The sequence below is a fragment of the Phaethon aethereus genome, assembly GCF_964289735.1.
Source record: "Phaethon aethereus genome assembly, chromosome: 7".
NCBI lineage: Eukaryota > Metazoa > Chordata > Aves > Phaethontiformes > Phaethontidae > Phaethon > Phaethon aethereus.
Genome location: NC_138583.1, coordinates 22,212,968 through 22,234,795, shown reverse-complemented (window position 1 = coordinate 22,234,795; position 21,828 = coordinate 22,212,968). Strand labels below are relative to the sequence as shown.

Sequence of the window (21,828 nt, the reverse complement as noted above, 5' to 3'; positions counted from 1 at the left end):
CATGCATTATCTGTTGGGATGGATAAGAATTGCTTCCTTACACTCTCTGTGCCCTGGATGTTTTCTGAGAACAGGCAATTTCAGAAGGTTTCAGAAATTTCAATTTCAGAAATTTCAGAGCAAGCATGAGTCTTGTGTGCTGGTCTCTGTGCATGACTTCAGTCCCAAATATTGTAGTCTCAGGGAGTGGTAAGTGCTCCATCATTATTCATGGCTTTAGAACTGTGTTCAACGGTAGTGTAAGGTTTAGGAAAAGATCCCACTGGTCAGTGAGAGTATCAGTCAGAAATGCCTTGGGCTTAATGGCCTAGCAAGTAAAACTCTTTGAGACGGTACAGAAAGAAAAGCACAAAAGCATATAATTTGGTGACAGAAGCTGCTGAACTAGCAAGAATCAGACTAGAAAGGAGTAAAACTGTATGGTAAATGGCTGGGATTTGAGTAGGTGTGTTCAACCAAACAGCATTTGTAAATAAGCAAAGCAATACTTAAAAGAAGAATAGTAGGGAAATCAGAGGTGCAGACAGAATCCACTTGATCTTCCCTTTCCTGGACATGCAGATACAGTACTAGACACCAACATGGTAGAGCGTGAGGTTCTAGAGCAAACTGATCATTTAGATGGCACCAGCGTGCAGGTCACTTACTCCAAGCAGGATTTAAAAGAGGGGTTTCTCTTCAAAATCATTAAAACGGTTCTGGTTCTGGAGGAGTGTATAATAGCAAATGGTATACGTAGGCTTTTGTAAGAATACAGACAGCTGTGCAGATTTACAGTATTGCATGTATTCTTTGTAGATTTTTGTCTGATATAATAGAAACAAAACAAGAAGTGGTGCAAGGTCTGGTAAGCATGTAAATACTTTCCTTAGAAAGGAAAATCACTTCTCTCATGCAGCTGTCCAGAAGACTAAGCAGCAATGATGGCGGAGGTAAACTTGTGTTGTAGATGAAAGTTTTTGTGAAGCAAAAGTGTGAATAAGAGGAATTCTTTTAATGTGGAGGGGAAAAAAAAACCTGCAGGGGGAGTGAGGAAAGGGCTCAGAGTTCAGGGCTAGATCTTGTTCATGTAGTCTAGGGTGTGATGAAAGGAGGACGGGAAGGAAAAACTGCAGATGATGTTTAAAGAAAATACCTATCTTGGGGAATGGTGAATAAAACCCCCAGTATCAAAGACAGAAGGAAAGAAAGAAACTTATTCTCTTTTTGACTGAAGAACTTCAAATGCTACCAGTCTACCACACTTCCCACTGTTATTTTCTGCCTGTAGTAGGCCATTAGAAACTGGTGGTACTCCTGTCATTCTCAGCCTCTCCTTAATTTGAGTTCTTGCTGCTGGAGAGGGAAGGAATTGCACGTTAGGTCAAGGGTGCGTAAAAATACCAAGACTCGAGCAGCAAGCAGTTCTCAAAAGCCAAGCTGGATCTGAGCTGTGGGCATACATGTATTATTTAGGCATGAAACTTCACTTCAAGCCCTGGAAAAGAAACATTGCGGGGAATTCTTTTTTCACCTTTCACGTGAAGTGTGGTTCTGTTCTGGGAACTGATGGGTCAGAAGTGGTACCTCTTGTTCCGCAGTGCTTACCCAAAGGGAAAGCCTGTTGTAAACTTAGGGTGGCGTGGGCTCGTCAGTGCTTGTTGCTTCATACAGTGACCAACTCCTACGAGATTGGAAACATTTTTTTCAACGGCTGCAAATGAACTGGATTTATTTCTTGGATTATTGACACATCGTCCAAAATGAACAGAAAGTTCATTCCATTGAGGCTGTGACCTCTCAGGCTGAGGGCTGAGAGCTTGCAGTGTGGCAGACGCAAGGAGTATCTCTTACCACCATCTTCTGGAAGTCACCTAGAACTACAACCTCTGCCAGAAGTGCTTGGCATTGTCTTAGGACGTGCAGGTAGTAAGTCATAATGGGAAGCGTGGATGTCTTAGTGAAACGCGTGCTGATGAGTGTTATCCTCTCTCTTCAGCCTATTTGTCAGGCAGCTTATAATAACGATTTCAATGAAGTTCAGCTCCTTTTGGAGAGCAACAGCAACTATCTGAACATCCAGGACAGCTTCGGTGGAGACACCCCCTTAATTTGTGCATGCAAACAGGGAAACAACAGGATAGCTAGCTATCTTCTGAAAAGAAATGCAGATGTCAACCTCAGAAACAAGGTAAGTGGACACCGACTCCTCCTTTGCAATGACTGTTCTTTCAGATACTTGGAGTGTGCGTGTGGGAACACTGGCAGTACTGACAAAGCCGAGGTTTGCTTCCAACTGAGGCATAAGTATAGCCCTCAAATTATAATTAAATACGCCTTTATGTTTCTATTGGTCCCCTCACTTAGTTATTTTCCTGACTTGCCATTGCACACGAGATAATAAACATTGCCAACCTGCATTTCCCTCTGTGTTCACGTTCCCAGTTAAGGTAACACTGCACATGTCATCCCCAGTCCCCAGTGAGTTCTGCCTGCTTACCCACGCAGCACTCTGTATTCATCTTGCCCTCTAGCTTGTGTCTGTCCCTTCTGCAGCTTTTCTTTTCCCTCTGTCTTTTTCTTCACCCGGGTTAAAAGGAAGGTCTGAAGGTGAGCCTGTGCATCTCTCTCAAACGTCTGCCTGCTCCACAAAAACCTTCTTTATTCCCTCTGCAGGCCTGCTTTTGTCACATTATTTGGCACCTCATAGCATGCTGGGGGGTGAGGAGGAGGGAAGCCTTCATTTGTTCTTCACCTGTCCCCTATTTTAAAAACCCCACCTGCCTTGTACAATAGCTGTGACTGGCTATTTTCCCTAAGGTGAGGAGGAAGCGTGTTTTTGTGGTAGATTTCCTTGTAGGTTAGGAATAAAAAGTAGCCAAAAGATGCGTGTTCTGGCTTCATGACTAATTTATTCTGATGATGTTAAGGGTGATAAATAGACAGGGAAAAAACCCACCAAAAAATCCATTGCCAATTTTATTGTATCATCTCATACTCCAAGGCAGTGCTTAGCAAGTTCCTGCATGTTTGTAGGCTATCTTGTATCTCTGGTTTCCAGTGCATTTGTCTCTTTCGTAGCTGGGCAGCAAACGTTTGTGAGGTCAGGGCATGTTCTATCCAATCTATTCTTGATGCAGAAGGCTCTCCATCTTACCTCAAAGTCCCTTTGAAAGGGTTTGCAGTAAGATCATTCCAATTACATGGTCAGCCATTTGCTAGCTGTGCCTGGCTTTCTTAAATGCTTCTCTGCTTCACCTTCCCAGATGGAATCAGGCCCTTGGGTGCAGAGCTTGACTGTGGTGCCCAGAACTGAGAATGGGGAGCAGAGGATGACGCAGAAGAGCTGCTCTGCTTATTTTGGGCCCCAGTGTAACACTGTAGCCCAGTCTGTCAAGCCCCATCAGTGGTTTTTAACATGCAAGTTAAAAGCTCTACCCTTTACTTGCTGTGGTACACTCATTATTCAAAGATTTTTTTAAGCTCTCTTTTCACTAGGGATCTGCTGGGGGTGTTGCTACTTGCCTGTGTTTCTCACATGTGCCAAAGTAGATGCCATGAACTCTTACGTGTTTGCTGTAGTAACCAGCACCTCTCTAAGAACAACTGTGGGGATTCTTCCTGCTGATTTAACTTGCTGGGCAGTGGTAGTAGCCACATAAGATGTCCACTCTGCCCTCTTCCCCTCTGCAGCCGTGTATAATTTTGCAGACGTACACATGGAATCCTCTGGAACCCACGTCCTTCTTGCACGTGTAGCCCAATTGTCATAAACCCAGATGTCTTAAATGTGCTTCTGCTGGAAGGAAGCAAAATGCATGTGTCTGTTCCTGCTTCAAAATCAGAGAAATATTTCTAGTAAAGAACCTAAAAGAAATCTTGTGAAATATAAAATGGTCTACTATTGTCAATATTAAATGCATATGATCAGATTGCTGATTCCGTTACTAATCACACTTATTTTGTGTTTAGAAAGACCGCACATGTCTGCACTATGCTGTGAGAAAACGGTTTACCTTCCTTGACTATGTGCTCATCGTAATCCTCATGCCAGTTATGCTTATTGGGTATCTTCTCATGGTGAGTCTGGGTGAAAGCAGGGAAGGCCCCATACCTTTCCCTTTCCCCTGTACTCACCTTTTCTCATGACAGTATTTCAGGCCAGAAACCTGTATAGGATAAAGACTGCTGTTTTTAAGGCAAGGACTGATGGAGAGCAACAGAAGAAGCGGGGATTTTGCTGTGAATATGGCTAGTGAAGGAACAGAATTGTATCACTGCATCAGTCTGGTATTTGCAGAAGCCAGGCATGCCTCTTTTTGGAAAAAACCACAGTATTTAGCCAAAATCGACTTAGTACTAAATGCAGATGAACTGTCTTACTGTGTTACTCCTCCTCTTGCATCAAACAGGTCTCAAAGACTAAACAGAATGAAAACCTGGTCAAGATGTTGCTTAGAGCTGGAGTGGATGTTAATGCTACAGACTTTGTAAGTGGGTTTCTACAAATGCAAATGTGGTTTGTATGCATGCAACGTGACTAAAAACAGACTTCAGAATCTTCTAGAAACATAGTCCTGCTTTGAGAGTAGGATCAGGGACTGAAGCGACTGTGATGTAGCAGAAGGATTCAGTGTTTCCCCTTGACACTTCGGCAATAGTTCTGTAATGTACCCAGAAATAATTCCCCACCAATCAACTAATTCTTCCTTTCTGAGCAATGCCCTCTTAAGAGAATCCAGGCAAGTTGGGTTGAGATACTCAGATATTTATGTATTAAATACCTGATCCTATAAAAATTCTAGTGATATGAGTGTCTGAGTTCATCACCACTTATGAGTTCTTGGCCTGGAGCAGATTTGTGAGCAAAAGTTGTACCACAGTGCTAGACCCTGTGTGTTCTCTGGATCTTCAGAGTGTGCTGATCTGCCATGTGTAGAGTTTTGTACCCACTAGCCTACCTGGGTGTGGTAAAGTGCTTCTCTCCTCTAAGGTAGGAAAGGAGAACCTCCAATTTTAGCAGCAACATATTCTAAAACACTGAAGTCTAAACAAACAGTAGTGCTTAAGACACAGTTGTTGAGATCAAGACCGTGGAATCCTCTGAAATCACTAAAGAGCTATTGGCTTCCTGCTGATGGTGCCAGACCTGTTTTAGCAGATGCATCCTGGGGGGAAGGAAGGATTTTTTGTTCCTGTTGCTCTTATGGGAATGTATTTGTTTTACTGTGTAGTGACAGGAAATGATATGTGTCTTTTGCATCCAGCTGTTATGGGGAAACTGATAAGTCTACAGGTAGTCGTACTTGCCTAAGGCCTACTAAAGAAGGAATCGAACTAAAATTAATCTGCTTCTGTTTCCCTCCAGTCTGGTAGCACAGCCCTTCACTATGCTTGTGAAATGAAAAACCAGGCAGTCATTCCTCTACTGCTTGAAGCTCACGCAGACATTTCTGTAAAGAATCAGGTAAGAAGGTGAAGTTGATAACTGTATTTCCTTATGACAGTGAACCAGTATGTTTTAAGCCTTAGCTGGTGTGCAGTGGTTTAAAGAAAGGGTGCACAGCTTCCTGGCAGCAGACTTCTTTGCTGTGTGATATAAAGCAACGTTTGCTCCATTGCCTTTGTTGGCGAGAGCAACTTTAAGGTCCAAATCCTTCACTGCTGGATTTCTACCAGTACTTCTACCAGTGTCTACCATGCAGTTTCTGGCTGCATGTGCACTGGATTGGCAGATCTCTTAGCTGTCTTTGCAGCACCTCTTCTTTACTCAGAGCTGCTCTACAGTTGTTGCTAAGATGCAGGTTGCAGGGGAGTGGCTTCCTAGGAGCTTTCCTAGTGGCTTCCAAGAGCTTTCCTAGGTGCTTTTTGTCCCACTGCTCACCATTCTTCCGAGAGGTGCTAAGTCAAGCTGCTTCTGTCATCACAAAAGCTCAAATGTTGTCCGAATAAATATTGACCTGGGGGTATCTGCATTGCTGAGTTGAGGTGAGCAATGTATTGCCCACGTTGCTCTTGAAATCAGCTCTTAGCTTAGCTCTGCACTGACTTTGGACATTAGCCCCAGGAAACAATGGGACATTCGGTTGACGCTACTGGAGGGAAGGACTCTGCCCCTGGCTTCAGTGAGAGCAGTACTAGACCCAGCATATTCTGAAACCTTTGTTTTGGAGCAAGGACGTGACAGTGAGACTTATGCAGGAGATCATGGTGGCAGGAGAGCATCCTGGTGGCAAGTGCGGGAAAGCTCTTTGTACTTGACCCATATCTATCATATTGCAATGTATTTCATCTGTTTCTTTCAGGATGGGGAGACTCCCTTAGATATAGCAAGAAGATTGCAGTTCCACAACATTGCAAACATGCTAAGGAAAACTTCCTAGTGATCAAAGACTCTTGAGCATGAAGAACATTACCTCATCTAGCAACCCATCTTGCACAACAGTAGGAGTCCTGCAGAGGGTTGAGGGCTGTTGCTTGATAAAGACTTGGTCCAAATTCACCCATTCCTTGCTGCAGACTTTTGACTCTTTTGTGTGCGACTTGTCAGTACCCCCAAGGCCACATAGGCTGAAAGGAGTTCATTTTATTTTACTAAGCTGTGAATGATTACAATAGCATTCAAAATATTGCCCCTCCCATCTGCTTCCCAGTTTTATTAGTTGGCTTTTGCAGGCTGTGGATTTTGAAAGCTAGCTATAGCATTTCTGGAAGTTTAAACATTGCACATGGTGGTTCGCAGCCAATGCAAAGATAAAATATCCTTTAGAGTGCGTGCTACTTATTCCATAGGGGATAAACTTGACAACTGAATAATATGCCGCAGCAGCCTATACAAAGTCTGGCACCCTTCCTCTTTGTATTTCTCTTCCTACAATGTGAGTGACTGGGAAAAGAGATCTCTCAGCTTAGCACTTCCTCCTTCCATCCCTGCTACAAGTTTCACACACCTTTATTCTCACTACGTTGCTACAAGGGAAGGATTATCCTCCCTCTTTTTTCATATAAGAAACAACAAAAAGAGATTCAATGAGTTGTTGGAGACCACAAAGACAGACAACTCCCAGGTCACCTTAATGCATTAAGAAATCATAATGAAAATGTTTGGCGCAGAAGAGAAATGAGTCTCTTGACTACTTTTCCAATATTAACAGTATGCTAAAGAAAAAAAAATCAATAAATGAAATGTCAATGCGAACCAGATGTATCATTCCCACAGGACTGGACAGGATAGCACACTTTTCAGAGTAGTGCATGCAGCAGGGGATGCGTATACCAAAAAAAAAAAAAATAAAAAAAAAAAAAATAGAACCTTCTCTTACATAGATAAAGGCGGAAGAAAACCTGCAGTGGTAAGCAATGTATTAATGTGTCCTGGCTCTTTGTGATTTAATACTGTAGCAATAAAGGGGAATCTCCTTTCAAATACTGCTGTATCTTGCTTTTTTGGTCTAATGGATCCTTACTTTTGTCTATAGTTTTGGCCGTTTCCTGTACGCTGTCATAAGTTCAGAAGATAGATGTGATGATTGGCACTGCTAATGGCTGCTAGACTGCGTCCATGGACCAGATAGTGTGCTTTTCCTATGTTGCAGAACAGAGATATATTTTTCAGTGTAACTATTCGATTGGATGCTGACTCTGACTGGAAAGGGCCTTGGCTGGGCAAAAAGAGCTTGAGGCCCTACCCAGACACACCATGGGAAACAGAGCAATCCTGTCTGAGCCTGTAACCATGAACACCTTGGGTGTAACCTGGGGACAGACACTCTTACCTACCAGATCAACTTGTAGGTGACTAGATGTGAGGCACTTGCATGGATAGTGAAGATGCTACCTCCTTGGGCTAATGGCTGGAAACGGAAAACAGCTGACTGCTTTCCTATGCTGCAGAAATTGCCTGAACAAAGAATGGTCAAGACACAGAGTTATGTAGAAGTCAAAACTGATAGCTCAGAGTGCTTGCAACAACTTCATTGTCAGTGTCAAGAATAATTCATGGGGTGGAAGCTGTATTGCTTGGAGTACAGCTTGCCTGACGGGTCCACCTGTCCTCATTCCTCAGCTGCCATCCGTGGTCTTTGAAGTTGGAGGGTTTAGAGTGCGTGAACAAACCTTTGGGTGATGTGTAGGCATGGAGGGCAGGAGAATACTTTTATGATTTTTTCTGAGGTGGGATTCCTTGATATTGGGAAGTCATCTATTGCCTGCCCAGTTTCTTATGTCTGAAGATCTCTTGGTTGTGTCGACACCGTAGGTGAATGTGAGGAGGGAAAAAGAAAAAAAAGCCAAGTTCTCTGCCAAGTATATGAATGATTTAATTCAAAATATCAGTTGGTTGTACTTCAACAAATGAACAAATGAACAAATACCACTTTTGGGTCTACATGGGAAGACCCAAATTGCGCACAGGAATGCCTCTGTGGGGTATGTAAGATATACAGGAGAACAAGAGTTTAGGCTTAGGAAAATCAGTCTTGTAGAGATAAAAGCTGTCCAAATTAAGTGATTCCTGCAGTGTGTGCTCAAATATATTAATGTTTTCAACTTTCATTCCTATATACCTCAGACTTCTCAGGAAGACAGCAGTCACAGTAACAGCATGGAAAACCTCAAACTATGAGGAAAGCAAGAAACAAACAAATGCAGATAAATACCTACACTGGTATCCATTGTGTGTGTCTGTGTGTTTACCTCTTCCCCAGGTATCAGCCTTATCACCAAATAGAAATTTTGGAGGTTTTTACTGAGTGAATCACACTCTACATATGGTTTCAAAGGTATTTTGTTATGAGTTCAATGATTTTCCAATAAATTTTCTCAGTTGCATCAAGGGCCCAGATGAAATCGAGATGTCCCCAAGCAGGAAAATGCTCATGGTAAATGAGATTGGTAATCCGAGGAAGTAGCTTTGCAATGTCTTTTGGATCTGCAAATTTGTCACGTCCACCAGTCCAAACAGCAATTGGTGTGCTTATCTCCTCTATCTTGTATGCAGGAGGAGTAGACTGTAAGAAAGGGAGGAGACCTGAGTCAATGCTGTTATATCAGAAGTTGTGTTTAGAAAAAGGATTCTGTGCAAGCACCTCTCCCTTCTGCACTCCCTACATCAAAACAGCAAGCATGAAGGCCACCCTCTTAGTGTCTCTTTCCCCAACCCATTCCCTGCCTACTGTGAAAGGGCACAATCCATCCTATTCCTGTGTCTTTCCTTAATGCACAGCTATGAGTTGTCCTGCAGTTTGACACCTGCTTGTGCCCTTCAGAGCTGGGGATACGAAAAGAACAGTGTCTGTGTATATCAGGCAAGGACTCTGGAGTTTATTCATGTGTATATTAGGGTGAGAAGGTCTTTACGTTTTCTTGGGGCATGGAGTGCATCTGTTGATCTTAGTTGTTATGCTTCAGTGTTAAATAGCAAAGCAATATTTTGGCCATTTACAATTTCACCCTAAAAAATTTCAGAGACAGTGTCTATGTGTAGAAGTGATTGATTATACCTCTGGAGCCTTTCTGTCTCTGAAAAGCAGCCTACCCTGGTACAGCACAGGACACTGCAAATCAAATGTGCTTGTTATAAGGGAAATGATTGTCAGCCAGTTGGAGAGCTCACTGTAGCTGTGAGATTCATTTCCTCCCTTAACTGAAAGGCAAACCTTGAGGAATTTTGGGGAAGTGAAGAGCTCGATACTCATCCAGTCCTAGGGCCTGAGTGTAGCTCTTAGCCTTTTGGGAATGGCAGGTAAATTGACATGTCATTGGACTCATCCCTGCATCAGTAGGGGAGGCAAAACGAGCTTCTGTTAGCTGTCTGCAAAGAACTATCTCTGCCTTGTCTGTGAATAGGCTTTTACACTTATGAGTATTATGTTGAGCTGAAACATACATTCTGACCATTCTCTTGCTCTTTTGGTAGCACTCGGGGTGCTACAATCTGAATTTTTCTGTTCTTGGTTTTACCAGGACCCAAGGATGAGTTTTCAGGAAAAGCATGTTGCCTTACCTGGTTGTATTTCTTCATGTTTTCCTTAGAGCCATAGTCATAAGCTTGAAATTCATCTGCATGTGTTAGCTGTCAAAAGAACAGATAAAATATAAGTGTTGAGAGACCAAGAAGCAGGGTGCAGGAGGTGTTTTCCTGCCTGTGATTGAAGCCAAGGCTCAGGCAGTGGACTGTGAGTTACTGCTACCCCTTCCTCTGATTGCAGGCTTCCAGGGGTATTAAGGATAGATCATAGGGAGAGTGGCTTCATTGCCTTTCCCCTAGTGTGTCAGTTTTGTTTGGTCTGCTCACAGTAGAATTGACATTTCCAGAGGCTCTGTATTTCTTACAACAGTTTGGCTACACCTGGGTTGTGCTTCAACAGCAGTTTTGAGGTGGGACATTAGACACAAGGCATTAGCCTTCTTGAGTCTGTGTTGTCTAGAAGACATGATATATGCCCTGCAGGACTGATGAGTGAAGAGTTAAGTACACAACTGTTTGAGGTTCTTTGTTTGTTTGTTTTTTTAAAAAATAATTTTATTTTTATTTTATTTTTTGCACAAACCTGACAAGTAATATCATTTGTGAGTGGTTGTATATAATACAGGGTGATTTAGAAAGTTTAGATTTAGATTGTCAGTTTAGAAAACCTTGACTTCAAGGCTTGAAGTAACTAGAGATGTGTTAGAAATCTGCTTGCTGTGTTGCTTTTGCTGTTTTCTTCTATTCCGCTGTATCTGTGTTTGCTTTGTAGCCAGTTGACTTTGCCAGAGGTTGGCAAAATTGGCTGTAGCTGTCTGTCAATGGTTTGTCCTCATTTCCTGGCTCTAGGTAGGTGTATCCTGCAGGACTGACTGCTGGGAATTTTTGTCAGGGGTGTCCTCAGGAGCACATTTACATTCTAGACAATATTAAGTGTTTGCAGAAATGGGGTATCTGCCTATAGGATGTGTGCAGATATATCCCAGCTCAGCAGGTGCACCTGGAAATATGCAGTGATATTTCTTGGCTGGAGCTGTCTTGGCCTAGTCTGATTCAGACCATGAGCAGAACAAGCTCAGAGCTGCCAGAGCATAAGTAGAAACCTACCTTTAGAGAACGGGAATCCAGGATCTGGACAGTGGCAAGAGTGACTAAAAGGATTTTGGAAAAACCTGGCTGTTGAGAACATTCCTGTAGAGCAACGTTGTTTGTCATGTACTGTAGTAGTATGAGGCAGTTCCCCACTTTGCCATTGTTCCAGCAGAAGCATTTGTGTGCTTGACTGGCTTTGGGAGGTGATCCAGGCTGCAACTAACCCTCTGGGAGAAAAGCTTTAGCCTGGGTCACTTCTTTGTCTGGCTCATCCCCTGGCTGCTCAAGTTGCCACTATCCTCCTGCTGCCTGCCAAGTGCCGAGGCTGTGCTCCCGTTCCCTTCTGCAGCTTTCAAGGCAAATGTCTTCATACCTACAGATGCAGGCTGGAAGCCATTAGAGCCCAACATGCAGAGAGGCCTGATGTGCCCTGGGGAAACCTCAGTGCCTGATACCAAAGGGGAAATTCAGGGAATGGTCTGGTGAGCCATGGGAAACAGTCCTCCCTGTGTGGCAGGTGCTCATGGCAGCATGTGAGCAGATGTGACGGGCAGTTTCCCAGATCCACCGCCTCTGGACTTCCCTGTAGACTGTCAGTTGCATAAAAAGCTGTAGTAAGAGTTTATTTATACGTCAGTACGCAGTTGTACCTGATGCCAATGGATAATGTTCTGTACTGATGTCCCAGCAGGGGAATGTCCTACGTATACATCTATTCGACTCTGGAGAGAAAGCAGAGCGTTAAAGGCAAGGATCCAGTGCTGTGACAGAATAAAGCTGTGAAGGACCTGAGCAACATACTGCTGCTGTGTTAAAACCCCATTTTAATAGTATATCCTTCAAATATCAGACAGAAAACTGAGAAGCAGACTTAGGCATAGCTGGTTAATAGTATGGGTCTGCATGTTTTCTCCATGAAAATAAATCTGTTCCATGAAGATAGTGCTACTGTGGGATCCTGTGGTTCAGCAACAGTAGGGAAAAACCTTCCAGTCTTTTCAAAGTAGATACCTCACCTCACACCAAGCCCCCATGCATGTATAAATCTTTTGAAGGTTTGTTTTTCTCTTAACTTTACTCCTAGTGCTAAAGAAACCAGCTTACAAAACAGATTGCTTTTTCTTCTGTTTGCATTTTTATAGTTCTGTTAAGGAGATGTTCCAATTCCATCTCCCCGGATTCCTCCTCAGACTTGTTATCTTGCCCTGAGAAACACATTAGTGACTTCACCCAAGTCAAGAAGGATCCTTAATGGTTTAGTTCTGCAATTCGAAAGGGCTGCAATGCCACTGATTGCTTTTGCATTGAACCTTTGATTTTCACTGCTTTCCCGTATGTGCTTTTACAAGTGGTTATAGATGGAGAAAAATGGGCCCCAGTCTTTACAGATATTGCAGTAATAAACATTACACAAGCCAACTTCCGCATAGTTTGGCCACTGTAAAGGGGTTTCAAGGCACACTACAGTGTCCATATGTTGGCAAGCTTAGGGACAAGTCTCCTCTCTCTCCTGTCCTCTCTGACTGATGCACTACTGACTAGGACTTTGATGCACTCAGGCACAGTGCAAGGAGTTTCTGTAGCTCTACATGTTGTGGATTGACCTGTTGGGCCCCATCCTAAGCATAAAAAAATGGCAAAATGCCCCTTACAGTAGTTCTTTGGGACCGAGTTTTGGTGCAACAGTTCTCTAGTTTGAAAAGTGGGTAGAGAAAAGGAGTTTTTTTCTTGTCTTTTAATTACTCTAATGTTCAGAGGACCCTGGTGTCCGCATGCTAAGGAAGGAAACTGGGAACTGTATTACCAATATGTCTGATTCCATTGTCCATTGGCTTTTTTAAAGAGCATCTGTGTGTGACCAAAATCTGGTTGGCTTAGCCGCAAAAGAGGGCACATCTATTGACATGTGCAATATAGCTTCAGACTGAATTCAGTCTTTCTTTCTGGGATTGGAATGCGTCTAGTTGTTGGTCCCATCCATCATTAGCTCTAGTCCTGTTTGGCAATATTTGCACCACAGAAGGTCCTGGCATTCCCTCAGTCTGCTGAGAACTACATTGTGGTTTATGTACGTTTACATATGTGACAGTTACTAGGTAAGCGTAGAGTGCACAAATGTAACTTCCAAAGTCACCTTAGTTTTATTTTGAGTAGGTCTTCTTGCATGTACTCACTGTGTTCAGATTTTTTATGTTGCCTCCAGCTATGTAACAGAGAATGTGGCCACAAAACTTATCCAGGCTTGTACACAACTGTGTCACAGGTCCTTTCAGAAATCCGATTTGGTGCCCGGCTCCTTTGCTGCCAAATACTAACTGAGGGAAGGGAAAAGCGTAACACTTTATTTTCTTGTTACAGGAGCATTCTATGCAGGAAACTGTTGCTGATAGCCTAGCCTCCTAACTCAGTATTCAGAGATTGCTGAAACAGCTTGCCCTCCCAGTACACCTTAAAACACCTTCTTCCCCATAGTGCATCACATGTCCTTCCTTCTTCATATTACTGGCATCAATCCTGGATGAAGCCATCCTTCCATTTCTAGTGTAGTGACCTCAATGCTCACTCATTTCTGAAGTCCCAGAGGTTGTCGTGGCTGTTCTTGCAGCTCTGGTTTAGTTCCTCCTGCATGAGGCCAGCAAAATATTAGTTAACAGCAAGAGTCCTATGATGAGACAGAGCTTCACAAGTCTCTGACTTCACTGGGACCTACTGCTACAAGCCCTGTACCTCCAGTATTTCCCCCACAGAGTTTGGAAACAGATATTTCAAGAACACTCGATTCATCCCAAGCTCAGTATCAGCATGTCACCTGTTTGGGAACACTTCGTCGCAGGTTGAGTGAACCCTGTGAAGGTAAGTCAGTCAGGCATTGTGCCTCTTAGAACGAAAAATTACATACCCTGAGCAGTGATTCTGGAACATTTGTCACCTTAATCAGAGGGCTTGTAGCCTGTGAGCATGTGGTTACTGGGCCCAGAGCACAGAACATTTTTACCCGTTTAGCCAGCTCAGGGTATGTAGAAAATGCTATGAAGCCTGCAAGCACAGAATAGACAGCCCGAGTTAGTGAAGACATCTTCCACAGCCAAAATAAATAAACAAACTGTAGGTAGCAAACAAGAAGTGAGACTAGAGTTGCAGCCCATTTCCTGCTGTCCATGTTTGCCTGTGCTGCATGTTTTACCTACGGCAAGTGTTGAAGCTAAGTCCTGAAATTAATTTTATATGGGAGGCAAAGTTCATTCTGAGGTTTAGAGCATGTCTGAACATTGCCTTTATCAGAACAGTTTTTGTAGGCAACAAGTCAATGAGGTTTTCATGATAAAATCAATTCCCTCTAAAGTTCAAAAAGCTCTCATAAAAAATGAGGTTTTCAGATTATAGTCTCTAAAGGTCTATGTATGTTTATGCTTCCATGAAACTGTAGAATAATTAGCTGAATACTGGGAGCTTTGAGTGTTTTCAACTGATTGCATCAAAGGCAGCTGAAGGAAGCCTAGATGATTAGTTTGTTTTGCCATGAGGGTCTTTAAAGACTCTTATGAGAGGAAAAGAAAGAAAACATTTGGAGTTGTGGCAATATATGATTTTCCCACACTTCCTTCTCTTTTTTCTGGGTCATTTACACTAATGAACTGGCAGTTGCTGATTTCTAATCAATGTCCATTCGGGGATCTTACACGTAAACCATAAATGTCAGGAAGTTTCAGCTGATACTAAAAGAAAGTTAGTTGCATTCAGAGGCCATGAACTGAGTTAATGTTAAAGGCTGGCTCTAAGAGAAAATAAGTTGTTAATGTTTTTTTTTTCCCTGATTTTCAGCCTCTGGCAATATGTTTTTAAACAGTAATGTGGCCAGTTATAGCCAGTCATGAACTGTGCTTTAAATTGTAAGATTGCCATTAAGTCACATGACTTAGTAATGCTGAGGTTCTTTTTCCTTGTCTTCTGTTATTTGAAATAATGCATTGTTTTTGGTTTTTTATCTTTTTAGTTTTTCCTTCCTGTTCACAAGGAAAATAATTGTATGTCTTAATACAAAAGATGAACTTAATGAAAATTCCAGTTGCTGAGAATTTAAGAAAAGTATCCAGTGCCAGTACCCAAAGTACCCAGTAAATAATGACTTTTATGTCTCTAATTATTTAAAAAGTTGAACTATATTTGGATCTGCTATTAGGTTTCTTTGCTTATTAAGGGTAACCAAAGCTTGTTTTAGAAAAGTTTTAAATATTTTCCAAGTCTCGACTCAGAAGGTGCTTCTACATTTGTTAGCTCTCCACAAACAAGAAAAACTACTGAATCAATGCGGAGACCCACTTGCTGATCAGAGAGGAACACGAATGGTTGTGAACCGTGAGTGTTGTCCTGACATTACCTGTTGTTGTGCCTTCAGAGTGACCGATATAATATACATCTTTCTGTCCAGTTTTATTCATGATGAAGTACAGCTCTGCTGGAATATCGTATTTACCCATTTCATCAAAGCTAAAGGGGAGAAACACAAAAAGCTAGCAGACAATTCAGCTGTCGCAGTGAGAGTTACTGGATGTCAGTTTTGTTCATTGCACCAGGCAGAACCCATGAGGTTGCATGCTTTGTCTGCCTTCTTGCTTGAGTTGGGGCAGGGGGTAGAGGGACACAGCTGTACTGCCAGGCTGCCGGATGCCTTGGGCTCTCTGCAGAGGAGGTGCCAGTTTCTCCTGTCACCTGCAGCCCTTGGGGAACTCAGTTATTTAATCAGTGCTTTCACTAGCATGGGTTACAAAAACATTTCTTCCTTGGTTAAATTCAGCTGTGAGAGATCAGAGATTTCTAGACAAGGCTGCTTAGCCTGTTCCAGCTGAGGCTCTTGCTCTCCCTCTCACAGGACTGTCTCCCTTTTCCTCAGCATCTCATTTAATTTCCCAGTGCCTGAAATCTCTTCCCCAGCCAATGCTCCTAACTCTGAGTAGTAGTGAGCATTGTTCTTCGTCTGGTTCTTTTCTCTCCTTGGTTGGTGTAGACCCTGCTCCAATGCTGGTTTAAGTAAAAACCATCAGGCTGAAGCTATCTAGTCCCCTTGGAGTTTCTGTCTTGAGTAATTCTCCCTCTACAGAGTACCTGAACTGCCAGAACTCTTTCTGGCTGGGATTAAGGGTCTTGTGTTTTAAAGACCAAGTGTTCCCTCGGCTGTTTCCCATCCAAACATCAAAGCCAGCGTCTGCGAGGAGGAAGCCCAGGCTGTTGTTGGGCAGGTTAGAAATCCAGTGGGTAGCATCTCCTAGAAAAGCATGCTGTAGGAAGACTACAGGCTTTTGCCCTGGAAAAGATGAAAGTATTCTTATATTGGAGCAGCAGTCAATGTGTATTTAAGGCTGGGGTGCAGAGTTTAGTTTGTGAGAGGTTTTAAATCTTTCCTTCTCCAAGAAGCTCCCAGAACTATGCATAAATATTGGTCTGAGAAACCTGAAGGATTTGTTCCATGCAAGCAGGAACCATTTCATTACATTTCACAACCATTTCATGACAGGACTGGCAAATAAAGAATTTAAAGAGGAGGCCTGTCCCCACCTCCTCTTGCACTGGAAAGCCAGCTTACAGGGCCCTATATTGAAACTATCTACCCACAGCTGAAAACTGCTGAAGGCACAACAGTGCATGGAAGACGGAGAATAATGTGCATGGAAGACAGGGAATAATTCATGCAATGAAGCATATTTACCCTTAGGCCCATTCAGTGACCACCTGAGAAGGACTAAGAGGCCCCTGATCTAACTTTGGTTAACCTTAGTTTGAGAGTGTCCAGATGATCTCCAACGGAGAAGATCCAAATAGGAGGAGGCATCCAAAATAAATTATTCTATAATTCTAACAAGGAGTAATAAACAAAGTAGCAGTTTCCAGGGTACCTCAAATTCCGGGTAGAATTTTTTTTTTTCCATTCAGTAAATGTGATGAAACAGATGAAATGCATTTCCTTTTCATTGATGACCTGATTTCTATCACCTTTTTTAAGAATATCTGTCCTTCAGAAGGCTGGGAATTAGTATTCATATGCCTAACCTGAATGGCTTTGCTTTCAGGCTTCTATTTTAAATGTATATTGCTTAGGGTGTTAATGTAAAACCTCCCCAAATCCAGTCTACCAAACCCTCCCACATGAGGAAAAAAAAACTGGGATATGACAAAATTATTAGAAAAGTCTGAAATAAGGACAGAGACACTGAATATGTGGACTTCAGATGGATTCAGAATTCAGGCCACATTCCTGACTAGGTGCTCTTGTTGAGATGGAAATGGATGGAACATGTCACTTCATGTGCAAAGGGGAAAGATGGGAGATCCACGTAAGGGTTGGCTCTCAGACCTTCCTTACGTCGTATAACTGTGTTGCACCTGTATTTTGGCTGTTCCTCCCAGCAGGAATTCTGAAAACACCAAGAATGTATCCATCCTCTGTGGTAACTTGGTATTCCTCACTGGGGTATCCATGATATCTGATAATTTCACTCTGTGGGAAGCCAAAGGAAATTTTGTTAACGTGAAAGTTGTCTTGTTTTGGAGGGTAATCAAGCTGAGAGTGTGGGTGTAGGCTGTTGTGCAAGACCCCTGGCCACAGGGACCATGGCTGAGAATAAATATTACAGGTCTTGTAAATGCATCAAAGTCTTCTTCAGACCTGCTTAAATGGTAGTTGTCTGGTATTTGACCCCATATTATGGAACAATGCAGAACTATACTGAGTGACTAACCTTTTGGGAGATGGTTTGTCATGTTTTGCAAAGCTTATATAGATCATACCTTTGTACAGATTAAATACGTAGCAGTGTCTGTGTAAGACAGTGCCAAAAGCTGTGGTATTTGGTCCAGAATGAATCCTTTCTTGCCAAACTGTGATTAGGCAAGCCATGCAGGCAAGGCAAACATGGGTGGAGCTCTTCTTAGTACGGAACTCACGAGACCTACACCTAATTTTGCATGTATTGTGAGGAAATCTTTGGTGATTCAGAGCAAGGGGTCTTGCATTACCTTGTGTTGTGAGAATCTGCTGTTTGAAGAAGGGATTCAACCTCCCTTGCCACTGTACTGAGCAAACAGGTTGTTACAGAAGGGGAGGGCTTTGCTTCCCTTGAGACTAGAAAATAGACTTTGCCTCCACTGCAAAGGAATGGCCAGTCTCTCTGGCAGCTCAGACTGTTTGGATAGGAGCATCAAGGTTTCTTCTAGGTCAGTGTTCCCTATCATAGTGCTGGGAGTACCTTTCTTCTCTTGCCAGGATCGCACTCTTCCCTTCGTGCAGTAGCCCGGAATACCAACATGACTTGAGAAAGATGACTGCAAACAACATTATGAGGCACGACCCAGCCTCATGTTCATCATATATCTGTTAGGGTTCACCCTAAATGCAGGCAGCGAAAGTCTGTTGTTCAGTTTGGTATGGGCTGGAGTGTGTAGTCTGTGCTCTGGCCACAGTCCAGGGCTGAGTGCTGTTGCTGGGGTCAAAATTCAACAGCCTGGACCTCCAGTGCTCCTCAGGAGGTTCTGGGGAAGGCCAGTTGCCTGGCCTTGGAGCCAAAAGTAGCAGCTCGCAGTCTCCATTGTACAGGTACATGTCTGTCCTAATGCAACATCCAAGAGTCACATCTGTCCCTGGCACATTCAGAGCTGGCCCTTGTTGCAGTGGTGACTCTAATGCGGTGGTTTTGGAAAAGGCGGGTTAGGAAAATGGGAAATGTGGAAGACGCCCTCTTAGCCTCCTAACAGGGACTGTTAGTGATGGGGCACTGCTAGTAGTGCTACTTGGAGAGACGCTTTAGAAAGAAAGGGGGAGAAAGTGACCCAACTTACAACGTTCATAAAGCATTCAGGGTTGCGAGTCTTCGTGTACTGGCTTTTGTCTGAATTCAGGGCGGAGGGTGCCGTGAATCCTGCTGAAAAGGCAATTCCTTGGGAGCAGAGCAGCACGAGGAGGCACCACATCTTTGGGACTGTGTGAAAGAGCACATGCAGCGGTGTTTGCATTAGGAAGAGAGTGCTGTGGAATTCCACAGGAAGACCCAAGGGGAGTCTCCTGAAGGTTGCCCAAGGTCTGTTACCCATGGAGCTGCCAGAAATAAGTACCTGTGTGAGGAGCGACTGTCCACAGCTCACAGTGTAACAGGGAGGGTTGCAGAGCAGGTGAGGAAAACACTTGGTGATACCATGCAAGAATATGCCTGAGCACTCTGCAGATGACAAGGGAGCTGTGGTTGGTAGACATGGACAGCTCCTAGCATGAATCTAGCAGAAGCTTGACAAAGAAGCATGAGTACCTGAGATGACAATCACCCAGACTGTCTGCCTTTATCTGCCTCCACTTGTCTTCTCTCAGGAGAGGTGAAAGGAGAAGAAAGCACTGTTTGCTTCCTGTCTCCTCAGGAACGGGATGGGAGAAGTTTGGGACGGGCTCTCTTTCCACCTGCCCTCTCCTCCTTTGGGATCAACTGACATTCTTGCTGCTGGTGAGTGGTATGCTGGGGTGAAGGATCAGTTGGTGAGGCTCGTGAAGGGGCCAGGAGTCATTCAGGCACTCTGGGAGGAGATGTAACACGCTTAGGGGAACATGCTTGCACTAGATCAGTGCCAGCTTGTGCTTTCACCATGGGGTGATGTGCCTCAGACCAGGTTCAAGTTCTGTTTGAAATTAGTTGCTCTGAGAATATGAAGCAAACAAGGTGACCATGTGTGGCTCCCCAGAAGCCCCATGAATTGGTTCCCAGTCAACCTTGCCTTTCACACTGAAACTGAGTCATTTGGGTCTCCATTTTCCATCCCCTCAGCCTTCTTCACCAGCTCCTTGCTGCCCACTTCTTCCAAGAACCTGCTCTGCTATCTCCAGATAATTGCATTTTTTTCCTACTACTACTTCTGAGCCTAAAGTTTCTGTCTCTCAAAATCTATAGCTACCACCAGCTGAGAAACCATGGAATTACTTGTTTTTAGAGCAGTGAACAATGGATCCTGAGACTACCTTCATGTTGCCAAAGGCCTGTCTCCTTTAACTCTTAGAAATAGCTGTCCATTTTACAAATCTTGTCTTGCTCATGGGGAGCTGAGATCTTGCCCTTTCCTGGGTTGCCTGATGGTACCTGATTAGCTTTTCTGAATGGAAATTGCAGAGTGCAGCCTATCCAGCACCAGTTTATGCTGACTCCACTTACAGTAGGTATGCTTCCAGGTTTTAGTCTTTATTTTCCAGAACTGAGTTAATGAGTGCAGGAACACCGCTCTCTGTGAGTTTCCCTGACCTTTTTTCAAGATCCAAATTTTGACTCAAAGGTTCCCTAGAAAAGGGAAGAGCAGGTTCTGTGTCCCAGAAAGTTACTGAGTGTGGGACTATGAGTTAAAACGGTTCGGAGAGCAAGAGCAGTGCTGATACATTTAGTGCTCCTTGCCTACAAGAGAGCTGCAAGTAGGTAGGATAGGATTTTCCTTTCCAGTGTGAAGCACTGTTCAAAAAGGATTCATCCATGAAGCTCAGGACTCTGCTTACACATTCTGGAAAAGCCCTTATACATCTAATTGTTTTATGCTGTGCCTGCATGTGTGATGAGAGAATGAGGTCTGTGAAGAGAAAAGTAGCAGCCATTCCCCATTTGGATAAAGACCTTAGAGATCAGATGGGCTACCTAAATGTTCAACAATAAGATCCATGGGACAAAAGGGACACATAAGGCAATGAAAGGCTTCAGCTCATCACAGTTTCTTGCAAGACTGCCTCACCAGTAATGACTGGGGACATTACTGCTCTTGTAGGCTTGGTTTCCTCAGAAGAAGAGGGCATGCTTCTATGACCGCAGTGTGTTTATGTTAGTTCACCTTTCTCTCCATCCTGTAATTAACTTGTGATGTCATTGGCAAGTATCTGCCAAGTTGAGCACTGAGATACTAGCCTCTAAGGTAATGGGGTTCACAGGAGCTCCTGAGGACTGTTTGCTGGGGGAGGACTATTCAGCAGGGTTAGTGCCTTGCTGGGGGGAAGGCAGGCCAACGGCAGCTGTCGTATGTTCTGCAACCAGCTAGATGGTCAGCAAGAGGCGACTAGACAACTAGTCAGTGTCCATGTAGCTTCAAAGTAGCCACAGCATGCATGTCTACGTGGTGAGAGAATTCTGTAGGAGACCTGCCTGTGTTATAGCTTGCATTAGGAAGTTAAGCAGTCTCAGGAAACAAGACTTTCTGAAACGAAGCATTGCTAGATCCACTACACATGGAGAATCCAATTTTTAATGAAGAATGGAGGTTCTCATGCAGCCGCTTGTTTCTGGAGTCTGCTTCTAGCATAAGACATCTGCTATGACAAGACATGCTGCTCTGTGAAGATTATTTGGACTTGGAGATGGAGCCACAGATCAAGAGAAAATAAGAAAGTATTCCCTGGCAAGTAGTGGGGAAGATGAGCAGGATTTGTGGGAGTTAGGGAGGGGTAACCAAGAGATTTTTGCACTCTCTAAATCTCCTTATAGGAGAAGGAGTTTTGGCTTTTTCTAATCTTCAATTTTACCTTTAAATTTGACTAAACAAATTCAAAGAAGTCAAACCTCCTGAGTCATCAGACAGTTGGAATGAAGCAGAGTTTGGAAACACCCAAAACTTTAAACTTAGCATCAAAACACACTCTGTTTGATTCCCTTTGTATATCAAATACGTCTTAATTTTTGTTGTCGAAACAGGAAGCCTCACAGCTACATACTCAGTCAGCACAAGACTCTTTTTTGCTTTCTGCTGTTTTACTCTGTTCTAATAGGAGTAAAATATGCCTCCTTCTC

General features: G+C 43.4%; 2 protein-coding genes across 2 annotated transcripts; one reads left to right on the top strand and one right to left on the bottom strand.

Moving 5' to 3' along the window:
* Positions 1–1,918: 1,918 nt before the first annotated feature.
* ANKRD22 (ankyrin repeat domain 22) lies at positions 1,919–6,362 on the top strand (the record flags this gene model as incomplete). Its single annotated transcript, XM_082002465.1, has 5 exons — positions 1,919–2,170; positions 3,952–4,059; positions 4,392–4,469; positions 5,348–5,446; positions 6,285–6,362. 5 exons carry the CDS (start codon positions 1,919–1,921, stop codon positions 6,360–6,362), a joined length of 615 nt encoding a protein of 204 aa, XP_081858591.1.
* A 2,391-nt stretch (positions 6,363–8,753) lies between these two features.
* LOC309407091 (lysosomal acid lipase/cholesteryl ester hydrolase-like) lies at positions 8,754–19,000 on the bottom strand (the record flags this gene model as incomplete). The annotated part of the gene is made up of 9 exons (XM_082002530.1): positions 8,754–8,987; positions 9,983–10,051; positions 11,689–11,760; positions 13,213–13,353; positions 13,938–14,074; positions 15,417–15,526; positions 16,142–16,340; positions 17,417–17,531; positions 18,869–19,000. The coding sequence occupies 9 exons, from the start codon at positions 18,998–19,000 to the stop codon at positions 8,754–8,756; spliced, it is 1,209 nt and encodes a 402-aa protein (XP_081858656.1).
* Positions 19,001–21,828: the final 2,828 nt, after the last annotated feature.